General features: G+C 26.7%; 4 protein-coding genes across 4 annotated transcripts; all 4 read left to right on the top strand.

The window, feature by feature from the left end:
* Positions 1 to 2678: 2678 nt before the first annotated feature.
* Positions 2679 to 3363, top strand: OCT59_018513 (uncharacterized protein; the record flags this gene model as incomplete). Its single annotated transcript, XM_066148830.1, has 3 exons — positions 2679 to 2687; positions 2773 to 2999; positions 3069 to 3363. The coding sequence occupies 3 exons, from the start codon at positions 2679 to 2681 to the stop codon at positions 3361 to 3363; spliced, it is 531 nt and encodes a 176-aa protein (XP_066004718.1).
* Positions 3364 to 3712: 349 nt separating this feature from the next.
* Positions 3713 to 5081, top strand: OCT59_018512 (uncharacterized protein; the record flags this gene model as incomplete). Its single annotated transcript, XM_025327656.2, has 6 exons — positions 3713 to 3770; positions 3838 to 3978; positions 4044 to 4146; positions 4217 to 4367; positions 4464 to 4714; positions 4796 to 5081. The coding sequence occupies 6 exons, from the start codon at positions 3713 to 3715 to the stop codon at positions 5079 to 5081; spliced, it is 990 nt and encodes a 329-aa protein (XP_025170161.2).
* Positions 5082 to 6854: 1773 nt separating this feature from the next.
* Positions 6855 to 7627, top strand: OCT59_018511 (uncharacterized protein; the record flags this gene model as incomplete). Its single annotated transcript, XM_066148829.1, has 4 exons — positions 6855 to 7031; positions 7115 to 7173; positions 7257 to 7451; positions 7522 to 7627. 4 exons carry the CDS (start codon positions 6855 to 6857, stop codon positions 7625 to 7627), a joined length of 537 nt encoding a protein of 178 aa, XP_066004717.1.
* A 987-nt stretch (positions 7628 to 8614) lies between these two features.
* On the top strand, positions 8615 to 12181 carry OCT59_018510 (uncharacterized protein; the record flags this gene model as incomplete). The annotated part of the gene is made up of 8 exons (XM_066148828.1): positions 8615 to 8714; positions 8830 to 9153; positions 9228 to 9590; positions 9677 to 10066; positions 10274 to 10413; positions 10518 to 11063; positions 11162 to 11504; positions 11577 to 12181. 8 exons carry the CDS (start codon positions 8615 to 8617, stop codon positions 12179 to 12181), a joined length of 2811 nt encoding a protein of 936 aa, XP_066004716.1.
* Positions 12182 to 12240: the final 59 nt, after the last annotated feature.

Raw genomic sequence — 12240 nt, 5'->3', positions numbered from 1 at the left:
CATTAAATACAGTAAGTCACGTTTTTAGGTATATTTATGAGAACCGAGTACGACGGTGTTCTACTTCAATCATTTCAGCAATCTTAGTTTGATCTTTCGCACATATAGTTGGTTCCATATAGTCATATGCACATCGCCATTTACTAATTGATTCATAAAATTTGAGGTATTAATTCCTAAGAGGTCACAAGAATTTTCACTGTAATTTCGCACTTTCTGAAGAAATCTTATTGTTGAACCCGCAAGGTTAAATGTGATCCACCTTACAGCAAGGGTGCTAATTGAGATAAGTATTACAAGTAAATCAACGAAAGTCCCCATTGTAGCGACATTACGTTATATTTTATCTAGAACTTTTGTAACTGATTGGACCATCCCAATAAATATAAGTTGTTTTTCATCCATAGTTTTATTCACCATATATCGATTACAGTCCAACATCCAACTGTAATTCCATGTTCTTCCACTTCTTCCAAAAGGGTTCTAATGCCAGATAAGTTTTACTAGTTGATGATATTTGGAATCAAGAACCTTCTTTTTGTAGTACTTGAGTAATTACTTTGTTTGACGACTTTCTTGTTTTTAATATGAGCGTTCATCAAAAGAAAAATTGATCCATTTATTGAAATTAGGCACCTGATTATATTCATGACGAATTGAATCTGTTATCGGCTGCACAGTCTTCGATATTATGGCTATCAATAGGGAGATCCTAAAATATGATAAGGAAGAAAAGTTCGTTCGAACTTTTCTTAATCGTGATTATTAAATGTGCCGGAGTTTTTTGATTGGTCTAAATGATTTTGACTAATATTACTGGATAAGGAAGAAAAGTTCATTCGAACTTTTCTTCAAAGTCTTGTGATTAAAGATCTTCAACGATAAGGAAGAAAAGTTCGTTCGAACTTTTCTTAATCGTGATTATATGAGGAAAGCACAAGTATACGATTACCACGTGAATTCTCCATTTGCATTTAATATTATGGCACAATCAATTTGAACAAGTAATATTTGTAACACCATTTTTTGGAACAATACCCAAGACATTTCATTCATGCTTTTGAAATAACCTTCTGCTTGATCTGACCCATCATATAAATCATCATTTCGGAGAATTGTATATTGAACTTTTGACTTTTCAAAGTGTCATATTTTGCAAAAATAGCATACTTTAATCCAAAAAATCTGTGTCATCTTTAAGGGTATTTGATTTGATTCGTTAAAAGAATTTTAGTTGGTTGATCCCCAGTCAAATCAATGATACCAGTATTCATTGTTGGCGTATTATAATTATCATTAAAAAATGATGTCAAAAAGGTGGTGCGCATTCTTTTTGATTCAATTTCTTGTGTTATTTTGGAATTTTCGATATGTGTTGGTGTAATAATATGTTCCTTTAATCTGGTTCCATCACTAAACGGTGCAGAGTTATTAATTTTTGACAACTTTGACAATAAACATGCTTATTATCACTAATAAATCGTAGGATTTATCCTCTAAAATCTTTTTAAATAAAAATTTTCCCGATAGAACAAGATTTTGAAAAATTTCTACTATCTTTTGTTCTGTATTTTCATCTCGAGTTCTTTTGGCTGATAAATTTTCACTTTGAACTACTAAAATTTAATATAAATTACTTAATTATTTTACACGTTTAAATTAATACATAAGAGCGACATTTTCACCAGTATTAGATGCAGTGCTTTTTCCTTTTCCTTGAATAAAGTTATTTGTTATTCCAAAATAATCAAGTTTTTTTTTGTTGTAAACTTTTTTTGGATGAACTTGAATTACTTACTACTTTCATTCTTTATGATTAAATTTATTGACAAAGAAAAAAGAGATAAATGATAAATAATAAATAATAAAAAGTACATCGAACATTCCTGATATGGATTTTTGTACGTCGAACCCCTTAATTCTGAACTAAATCTGTACGCGAAAGTAACGCCTTCAAACAAGCATTCAAGGTATAATAGAGATTAGTAATGCTATTATGTTGTCAGAACATAATTACCTGTTTAGAGAATCAAATTAGTATAAACCGGTTTTTATAGTATCAAAATGGTTAAACATTATGTCAGAAACCATAGAAACATGTGACAGAACTACCCGAAAATTTGGGTTCTATCTGTGTATTCAGGGGCTTTGAGAGAAGAAAAAAAAAATCTACAAATAATATAATAAAAAATGTTACATGAAGTGGAAGAGTAACACAATAAAATTACCAAATCAGTAAGATATAATAAATTCGGGGAATTCGTGAAATTTAAATTCGAACAAAATGATTTAGTAAAAAATTTAATTACGTATATGTCACGATAAAATCAAAGCCACATATATATTTGCACAAGTCATAGGATTATTTTAAAATCAGCATTCAGTTTATTTATTGAATTTCGTTAGTTTTTATTTTTTATATAATTTATATAAATACTACCCGGGTTCTAATACAAAACTTCAGTGAATTATATTCGGGTCTTAAGCCAGGGGAAATTTTTTATATCGAGTAAAATACCTAAAGTGGGTACGCCTAAAGGGTGATATTTTATGCAGTGCTTGTCATTTAATTATAATCACGATGGTGTACAATTTTGTATTAGTGCAGATACTTACGTTATCATAATATTTTAAAAATATAAACGCGACAGAGTATTCTCTACCAGGTTTAAAACAAAATGGATAAGGTAAAAAAGCAAATTAAACAAAATTTCATATTTTTTCTTTAAAAAAAATTACTAATTTTGATTATTTGATTAATAATATATTAAGGAAGAATTTAACAAAATTCTGATTGATGAATTAAAATTACTTTTCTTAAAAACAAGAAGCCCTTCAGACGATTTCTTAGAAATATTATTAAAATCAATAAATCCTGCAATGAACTATAGTCAAATTGAAGAATACATCAAAATTTGCAAGGGAAAATTTTCAGATTTTAGGTATAATTACAAAAAAGAAATTTTAAATAAAGCGCGAAATCTTGAGGGTTATTTTAGGTAATGCGAAATTAAAATTAATAACTGAAAGTATATTATATTTTTAATTTTAATTTTTTTTTTTATTAGAAATATTAAGTTAGAAGAATTCGAAAGTTTGTTAAATGATATTATTACTGAAAATGATTGCAGACAGATTCTTGCTTCACATCTTTCTTGTGTATATAAAGAATCTTTTGAGGGTAATGAAGTATCTTTAAATGAGCTTACTAATTTTGTTACAAAAAGTATGTTAATTGGTATAAAATCTTTTTACATACCAAACTTTAATGTAAAAGAGGAACTTAAAAAATTAGACTATTGTACTAGTTCAGTTAGACTACAATCAAGGTATCATACTAATATTGTATATAACATGGATTAAAATAAACTGAAATTATAAGTTACAGATTGAGCTTACCATATGATCAGAATTTTACTATGTAACGACAATTTTGTAAATAAAGTTTGTTTAGTAAAATTATCATTATATGACATTGACTGGATGATATATAAAGCTGTAAGATCAAATCCTTAAATAGTTCTTACACTCTTATATTGTAATAATATAATGTTCAAACAAATTAAGCCACGATGAATCAGTTGTACTACTCTATTTACCTGGATGCACATGATCGTTACGCGCATTACATCACATTTAAATATTTAATGTACGCGTCTAATATTTGATTTTTTCAATTTTTTCTCGTTCAATTTTTCTCTCAGAAAAAAAAATGCCACCCAAAAAATCTAATCAAAAAATACTACCTAACGCACAAAACACGTCAAAAGGTAAATAATATTACGATAAATAATCTCTTTTAAATATAAAGAGAATTCATTATATTCGTTATTATAGAATGTGAAAGTAACTCGAAAAGAACTTCAAATGTCGAAGACGAGGAAACTGTTAAAAAAAGAGGTTCAAAAAAACCACGACCTAATGCTGCTGAAAATAGTACCGTAAAAATTACAGTTCCCGAAGATCTTGACTATAGTGGTACGACTTAATTTAATTATGATTTTAATAATCTCAGAGTTAAACAACAATTTTTTTTTTTGTAGTGAGCGAAGAAAGTGATGTTGGTTTAGAGGAGGATAAACTTATTCCACTTAACCCGGATAACATTATTAATCTGGAAGAAAAAAGTGAGATTAAAAAAAACAAGTAAGAATATTATAATTCAATTAATGATAGCTTACAAGAAATGAATTTAAATTATATTTTTTTTTTTTAGTATTAATTTAGAATCATATAGCGAATTCCAAATCGCAAATTTCGTTGCAGATCATCTGTCAATTTTAAAATTAGCAAACGTACTTCGTGATTCAAAAGAAACGCCAGCAGGGAATTCAGTAAATGAGTCATTAAATATTCAAAATGAGAAGGTAATATTAATATTTTATTAGACTATAATGAATATGTAGTTCTCTAATACCAAACAGCTAGTGTGATCTTAAATAAATAAAATTTATTTTTTTTAGAAAACCATGGACAAAAATAAAAAGCTTTTGATTCAAGAATTGAAGCTGTTGTTCCTTAGATGTAGGATAGCAAATTCTCACATTTTTAATTCAATCATTTCTGCAACCCATCCACATTTACGAACCGAACTTTACAGAGATAAAGCTAAAGAACTTCGTCGTGAATGTGGCCTAAAAATGTCAGACTTTCGGTTCAAATTTATAGCAACTTTGACTGAAATGGCTCGCACTTTTATTGATAGTGGTGAAAAGTAAGTATTTGGAAGGTTTTAGCATTATCATTTAATTAATTAAATTTATTGATTTTGTCTATTGATTTTGTTTATTAATAGGGTAGAAGATTTTATTGGAGATTCGTGGAGAAATATTTTGGGCTTGCATCTTAAAGCCATTAATAAAACGAAGTTCGAAGCAATGAAGGAAGATCATAAAAGGCTCCGCAATTTTGTGCTGGAATCGTTTAAAGCTGTAGTAGATTATGAACAAAAAAAATCCACAATAAGTCCTAAAAACGTTATAAAAGATACTTTAAACCATATTACGATCAATATAAAAGTTCCTTCATCTTCGGGTCATGATATTGTAAACAATTTAAATATCGAAGATTTAATTAAGTAGCACCACTATAAGGAAGTGTTATTTGATTGAATCTTATGAAATTAATTAGTAAATAAACACAGAAAATATTTTTGAGAAATTGAAAAACATAGGAAAAAATTTTATTTTGTGATAAATTGCGCTACCTTAGATTTTCTACAAAAATTAAATTTGGTTTTTCTTACTAGATTTAAAATTTTGTATTTTAGAATTTTCACGTATTTCAATACCTAAATTTAAGTGGACACAATTACAATTTTGTTACATTCAGGGGTATTTATTCGTCACGAATAATCGCATATAATAGAGTTAAGAACACATGAAGACAGTAGATATTATGATCTGATCATTGTGATCATTATGTAAGGATTTGCAAAAATAGATAATCGATATTATATTAATATAACAAATTCGTATAATTGATTACATGATGATATATCGTTGATATCGTCTCATATTGATATCTTCAATATTGTTACTAGAACAACGAAATATTTATATTGTTATAACAAATTTAGAAATAGTTGACAATCAGATGACAAATCTATTTATTTTATTTATTTAGTACATTATATGAAAATATTAAATTTTTACATCAATCGGATAAAATGAAAAATACATTTTAAGAAAATATATACTAAACATCAATTAAAGCCCATATATTCAATTTCCAAAAATGTGTTGAACTAATTTAAATAAATGTCGACGAGTCACAAATAGATATCTAGATTTTTCATCAATCTATAGATGAAAATTCTTTATAAAATTATAAAATAGTTCTCTTTTGGCACATGAGTCGAATCAGTCGATACAAAACCAATAGCAGTTTTATTACAATTATTTGTTGTCACGTGTAAGTGGTTATAATCATATAAATAATGACGTAATATACTGTACCTTAAATAGCGCGTCATAACTGACAAAAAAAAATCTTCCCACTTGTTTTCGCTGTTTCTAGTTTTTGAAATAAATAAACAGTATTTTTCTTTAATTTCTTTAATAAAATGGAATTTGGAGGTGGGTTTACTTTTGATAAAGGTATTTTTTGAGGTGTTTACCTTCTTTTGATGAAGGTGTTATTTTTTACCTTCTTTTGATGAAGGTGTTATTTTTTTTACCTTCTTTTGATGAAGGTGTTATTTTTTACCTTCTTTTTGATGAAGGTGTTATTTTTTTACCTTCTTTTGATGAAGGTGTTATTTTTTTTACCTTCTTTTGATGAAGGTGTTATTTTTTACCTTCTTTTGATGAAGGTGTTATTTTTTTACCTTCTTTTGATGAAGGTGTTATTTTTTACCTTCTTTTGATGAAGGTGTTATTTTTTACCTTCTTTTGATGAAGGTGTTATTTTTTTACCTTCTTTTGATGAAGGTGTTATTTTTTACCTTCTTTTGATGAAGGTGTTATTTTTTTACCTTCTTTTGATGAAGGTGTTATTTTTTACCTTCTTTTGATGAAGGTGTTATTTTTTACCTTCTTTTGATGAAGGTGTTATTTTTTTACCTTCTTTTGATGAAGGTGTTATTTTTTTTACCTTCTTTTGATGAAGGTGTTGTTTTTTTTACCTTCTTTGATGAAGGTGTTATTTTTTTTTTGATAAAATAGAACCATGCCACCCAGATAATTGCTCATTATTTATTGGTGGTGATAATCTTGCCGGTATGACGTCATTAACTATTGAAAATTGGATCAAAAAAAATGAAACCATTCCACAAAATTTTGCGCATATTTTCAAAAAAAGAAAGGAGAAGTATGTATATACTTATTAATTATATTTTTTAATTTTAATATTAAATGAAATTAAATGAAGATTTAACTTTTAGTTATGGATTTATTCATTTCGTTGACGAGGAAACTAAAATTAATTTCTTTGAAGAAGTAGATGGAAAAAAATTTAAAATTGGTCAAGAAAGTGAGGAGGAATTAACAATCCATTTTTTTCCCTTAGTAAGAAAAAAGCAAGCTGAACATGTAATTTTAATTTATTTTTTTTAAAAAAAATGTAAGCAATTAATTTATTATTATTACTAATGTTTATGTTTATTTTTATATAGAAGACCGTAGATTCAAACTATGGTCCTTCTCATAATTTATATAATTTATATGATGACGGGTAATTATGTTTGTTTGTTTAACATGAAATTTTACTAAATATAATATTTATCTGATGTTTAGTTAATTTTTAATTTAATATAGAACGATATTTTCTTTATATATCAATATACCAACCATCAATAATAAAGATGAAATAAGTCTTTATGTAGATGATGATGATAAAGTTGTTATCATCAGTGGCGAATATAAGAACATCAATATAGTGGAAGGTAATCATTATATTAAAAAGTTAATTCCAACCGGCAGATTTGAAACTAAGATTCCATTACCATCAAGGTAGTAAGTAGTTGTAATTATTTTATTTAATTATATACTATAGTTATTCTAATTTTAATTGATATAATAGAATCGATCCAACAAAAAAAGTGAAAATTGAAAAAGTAGATGCTATCAGTTTATTTAAAATAACATTTACAAAGGAGAAGGGTATAAAAAAAGAAGATTATCAATAGAATAATAAAGAATAATAGTTTATTTTTTTAAAAAATAAAAAATAAGTATTTTAAATTATATAAAACAAGCAGTATCCAAATTTTGAACTTTAATTTCTTAAAATCGCACTTGAATTTATAAAGCAGTACCGATAGCGAATTTTTTTAACTATCGCAGAATTAATAAAATAAATATTGTGCAGTTCAACCGCATTTTTTTTTATTTTCAATTAAAGTCAAAGTTCTTACCTAAAACAGTCTTTAAACGCAAATGTATTCTTCTTGATCTGTGTAATAGTACAGACTAGACCACATTAGGTTTCCTGACCAACTGTGCTTTTTAATATATTCCCTTTAAAAATAAGGAAAACCAAATTAAGTTTTAGTTAATATTTTTATTTTTATGAATTTTCATTAATGACATTAATTAACGTGTACAATTAAGCAGGCTAGATATAAATTTCAGTAAATACGTTTACAAATTGCGTGAAGCAGGTCTCTTCTAACTTATTAAATAAAGACTTCTGGTAGCTACTGTATCTGAAATAAAGAATATTATTAATTTATTAAATTATTAGACCAAAAATAAATATATCTTGATAATACGCACTTTGACTTACCATTTATTTTGCTTATTAATTAAAGTTTTAAGTATAGTGCATTAAGAATTTTCATGATTTTTATTATTATTATTATAATAACAATGTCTGTATTTGAATGTTTCATTTTATCCGAATAATTATCGATTGATGTAAAAGCCTCACATTCAATTTCCAAATATGTACCAAATTGTGTTGAACTAATTTAAATGAATGTCGATGAGTAGTCACAAAATCAAGATCTAGATAAAAAGAAAAAAATTTTTTATGATTCTTTTTCAGCATATAGGAAAAAACATTTTTTTTTTAATAGAAACCGATATTATATTATTTAATTATTAAATTTTTAACGTACGTGATTGTAGCTAATACAGCCTCTCCTCACTATTGTTAAGACAAAATTTTTAACATGTCTTTAAAAAGAAGTATTAAGAGTAAAAGTAGAAGTTTAAATTTACGACAACGAGATGATAATTCTTTAAATAGTACTGAATTAATAATGAATGAGGGTAGGTAATTATATTGTGTAAACAACTTACTATAAGGTTGAGGAATTTGAAAATGCATCATGTTGGTTGACCATCCGTCTCATCCCTCTAATAATAATTTTTTATTAATATTCAGGTGATAGCGATAAAAACTATAACAACGATGATGTTGAATTTAATGGACCTATAGAGATTCCTTTTGAACGAGAAGAAAATGATTTTCCTGATAATATTGATGGGGAGCCTATAGAAATTTTTGAACAGAATGAAAATGAATTACCTGAAAATATTGATGAATATGAGAGTTTTGAAAACATTTCCGATTCTGATTCTGAAAATATATTTGAAAATAGTTCATTACTTAATTCTTCATTTGATGGCGAATTTGGTCCGCTATTTTTTTCGTTCAGAAATCTTTCTTCTGCCTCAATATTTGCTTGGATTACTAAACATATGATATGTAAGCAAATTTAGTAAATTTAACTATTATTTTTAATATAATTTTTTTTTAATTTAGTTGACTTTTTTCTTTAGCAACAAATGCATATGAAGACTTAATCAAAATTTTGAATCATCCGAATTTTGATATCAAAGATGTTCCTACGAATATTAGAAATTTTAAGGAAACAAGCCGAAATCAATTGCCATTATTAACCATCAAAAAACATACAATACCGATATCTGATATGAAAACGCAATCTACTTCACAACCTACTAGAGAAGCATATCCAGTATCATTGATTGATACTTTAACAAAAATTTTGTCTAATCCGTCTCTAGTTTCCAAAATGTACAATGGTCCAGGAATTGAAATAGAAAACAAAAGTGAATTTTGGCATGGCGAACTTTGGCAACAATCTCCATTATTTGGTGCACATAGCATCATAATAAATTCAGGTAATTATAATTCTTGGGTATTTTAATTAATTAACTATATATTAAATTATATTAATAGTGTGTTTTTTTTTAATAATACTTTTTAGTCAAATATTTTACAGGAGAATTTGTTCATATAATAACATCAAATCGTTTAAATTGCATGAGAATAACATCCATAATTTTTCATAATGAAAATGTAAAATTAAAATTGCAAAGGTTTTTAAGATTCGAAGAACTTCCAGATCGATTCAAAACATCTGAACGTGCTTCTAATATCAATACAAGGTGGTTATTAGAAGACAAACCAATAATAGTTGATCCCAGAGTTCTAGTTAATAAAACGTCAGTATGGTTGCGTGACCAACAAAAACCATCTTATTATTCATATGAAGTTGACGAAATTTTATACCGTTATGAAAATACATGGAAAATTAGAAACATATGTTACAGGATTAGGCACCCATCCGAATACTGTTCTTTTCCTCAAAATTCAAGTAATTTACCGATTTGGAAATTATTTATAGATCTCTATTATGATGATTTTGGTACTTATAGAAATGTTTATCACTCCCTTGGTGGTGTATATATACAAATTGGCAATATGCCATTTTCAATGCGAAAACTTTTGAAAAACTATTTTGTTATAGGTTTTGTCCCTTTTGGTGGAAAATTTAAAGATTTTATTCGCCCTTTCTTAAAAGAATTAAAGGAACTAGAAAAAGGGAAAATTATTAATATTCAAGGTGAAGATACATTGGTTGTAGCGGGACTTGGTCTTGTAACTGCAGACCTTCCGCAGGAAAATGACTTAGCGGGAGTTATGAGACATAATGCCAAAAAGGTTGTAGATTTTGTATGATTGAAGAACATGAATCTTTAAAATCCTTTGATGATTTATCTAAAGAACTACGTTATCACCAATTGATGGATCGTGAATTTGAAAAGATACTAAGTTCAAATTCATTAACAGAACAGAAAGTTTTATGTTCAGAACTTGGATTGAAAAATCAAAAACCTGTGTTAGATGATTTAATGTTTGATCGCTTACTTCAAACTCCTCATGATATTTACCACGCTATTGCTGGTAAAATATTAAGATTAATGGATTGTACTTTTAATATGTTTAGTTCAACTGGAAATAATGATTTTATCAAAACTTGGAAAATATTTGAAATGCCCATACAATGGCATAAACTACCAAATCCAGTAACACATCGACAAAGTTTTATGATGTCAGATCGGTTACGTTTGGCTATGATTTTACCACATATTCTTAGACGATTCTTAAAACTTAAACATTTAAAGCAACGTTCGATTGATGAATTACAAGAAAATCTATCTGTTAATTCTGGATTAGTAATCAACAGATTAATTCAATGTTGGGCAATCGTAGCAAAGTGTGCTAGATTTTGTTTTAATCTATCTTTTAATGATGAGTCATATGAAACTTTAAATAGTTTATTAAAGCAAGAAATTATTTTACTTACTAAGGTAATGATCATTGATTTATTTGATAATTTCACAATATTATAAAACGAACTTAACATTTTTCATATAATTCTTTTATTAATTGTTAATTTATCTTATAGATGTTCCCTCAAAATTTTACTCATCTTCCTAACCTACATATTAACGCTCATTTACAATGTCACGCTAAGACATTTGCTACACTAGTAAATAGTGCCGTTGGAATAAAGGAAATGGTTCATAGGACATTCAAAGGTGCTGTTCCACATACAAATGGCAAAATGATAGAAAGAGATTTGATAAAGAGATATAATACTTTACAAGCATTGCGTAATATTATAGATGGCACGTTAGATTCTCGTTACAACACTTTGGGAAACGGATATTATCAAAACAACATTTTTAGATCATTACTTTCTTCTTGGTATGCCACATCAGTAACTAATTATGACACTAGAGAAATAGGTATTATTATTTTATAATTTTATTTTATTTTCTTTTTTACTAACAATAAATCAATTATTTTATTAAATATAGACGAAGAAGAAATTAATTCTCCAGTTGATTTTATTTGTGAAATTCGTTGTCGAATTAAATGGAAATATTATGAAATTTCACAAAATAATTTTGAACCAAATATGTCAATTGATGGAGATATTTATAATGGACTAAAAATGGCTTACAAAGATTATTTCAATTTCTTAGAATATATTCATAATAAGAAAATTGTTTATTTTAATTATATCACTTACAAAGTGTTAAACGATAATGATGAATCATCAATAATACGAATACGTGTTGGAGATATAGTAGAAATTGAAGAAGAAAACGAAGGAACTTCATACGCAATAGTAAAGGCAATTTTTTTGCATACTTATAATAATGATAAAACATATCCTTTCTATTTTGTGAATTGGTTTGAAAAGGTTAAAGGAAGAAATGGGTTTGATACTTTAATGACGTGTCAAAAGTACAAAATATGTACAGAAAGAGAAAAATATCTTAATATTTTCCCTATATCTCTTGTAACTTCTATGCCAAAAATTCATTTTGTTCATCAATGTGTAGATAATTGTTTAATAGAAAGTCATGATTTATCGCAACCTTATTTGCTAAATGAGTTTTTCTATAATGCGATATGATTAATCAAACAATAAAATTATCCAATATATATTATGTAATTGAAAGAAAAACTAAATTT

Source organism: Rhizophagus irregularis, chromosome 27, assembly GCF_026210795.1.
Source record: "Rhizophagus irregularis chromosome 27, complete sequence".
Taxonomy (NCBI): Eukaryota; Fungi; Glomeromycota; class Glomeromycetes; order Glomerales; family Glomeraceae; genus Rhizophagus; species Rhizophagus irregularis.
This window is presented reverse-complemented; position numbering and strand designations above follow the sequence as displayed.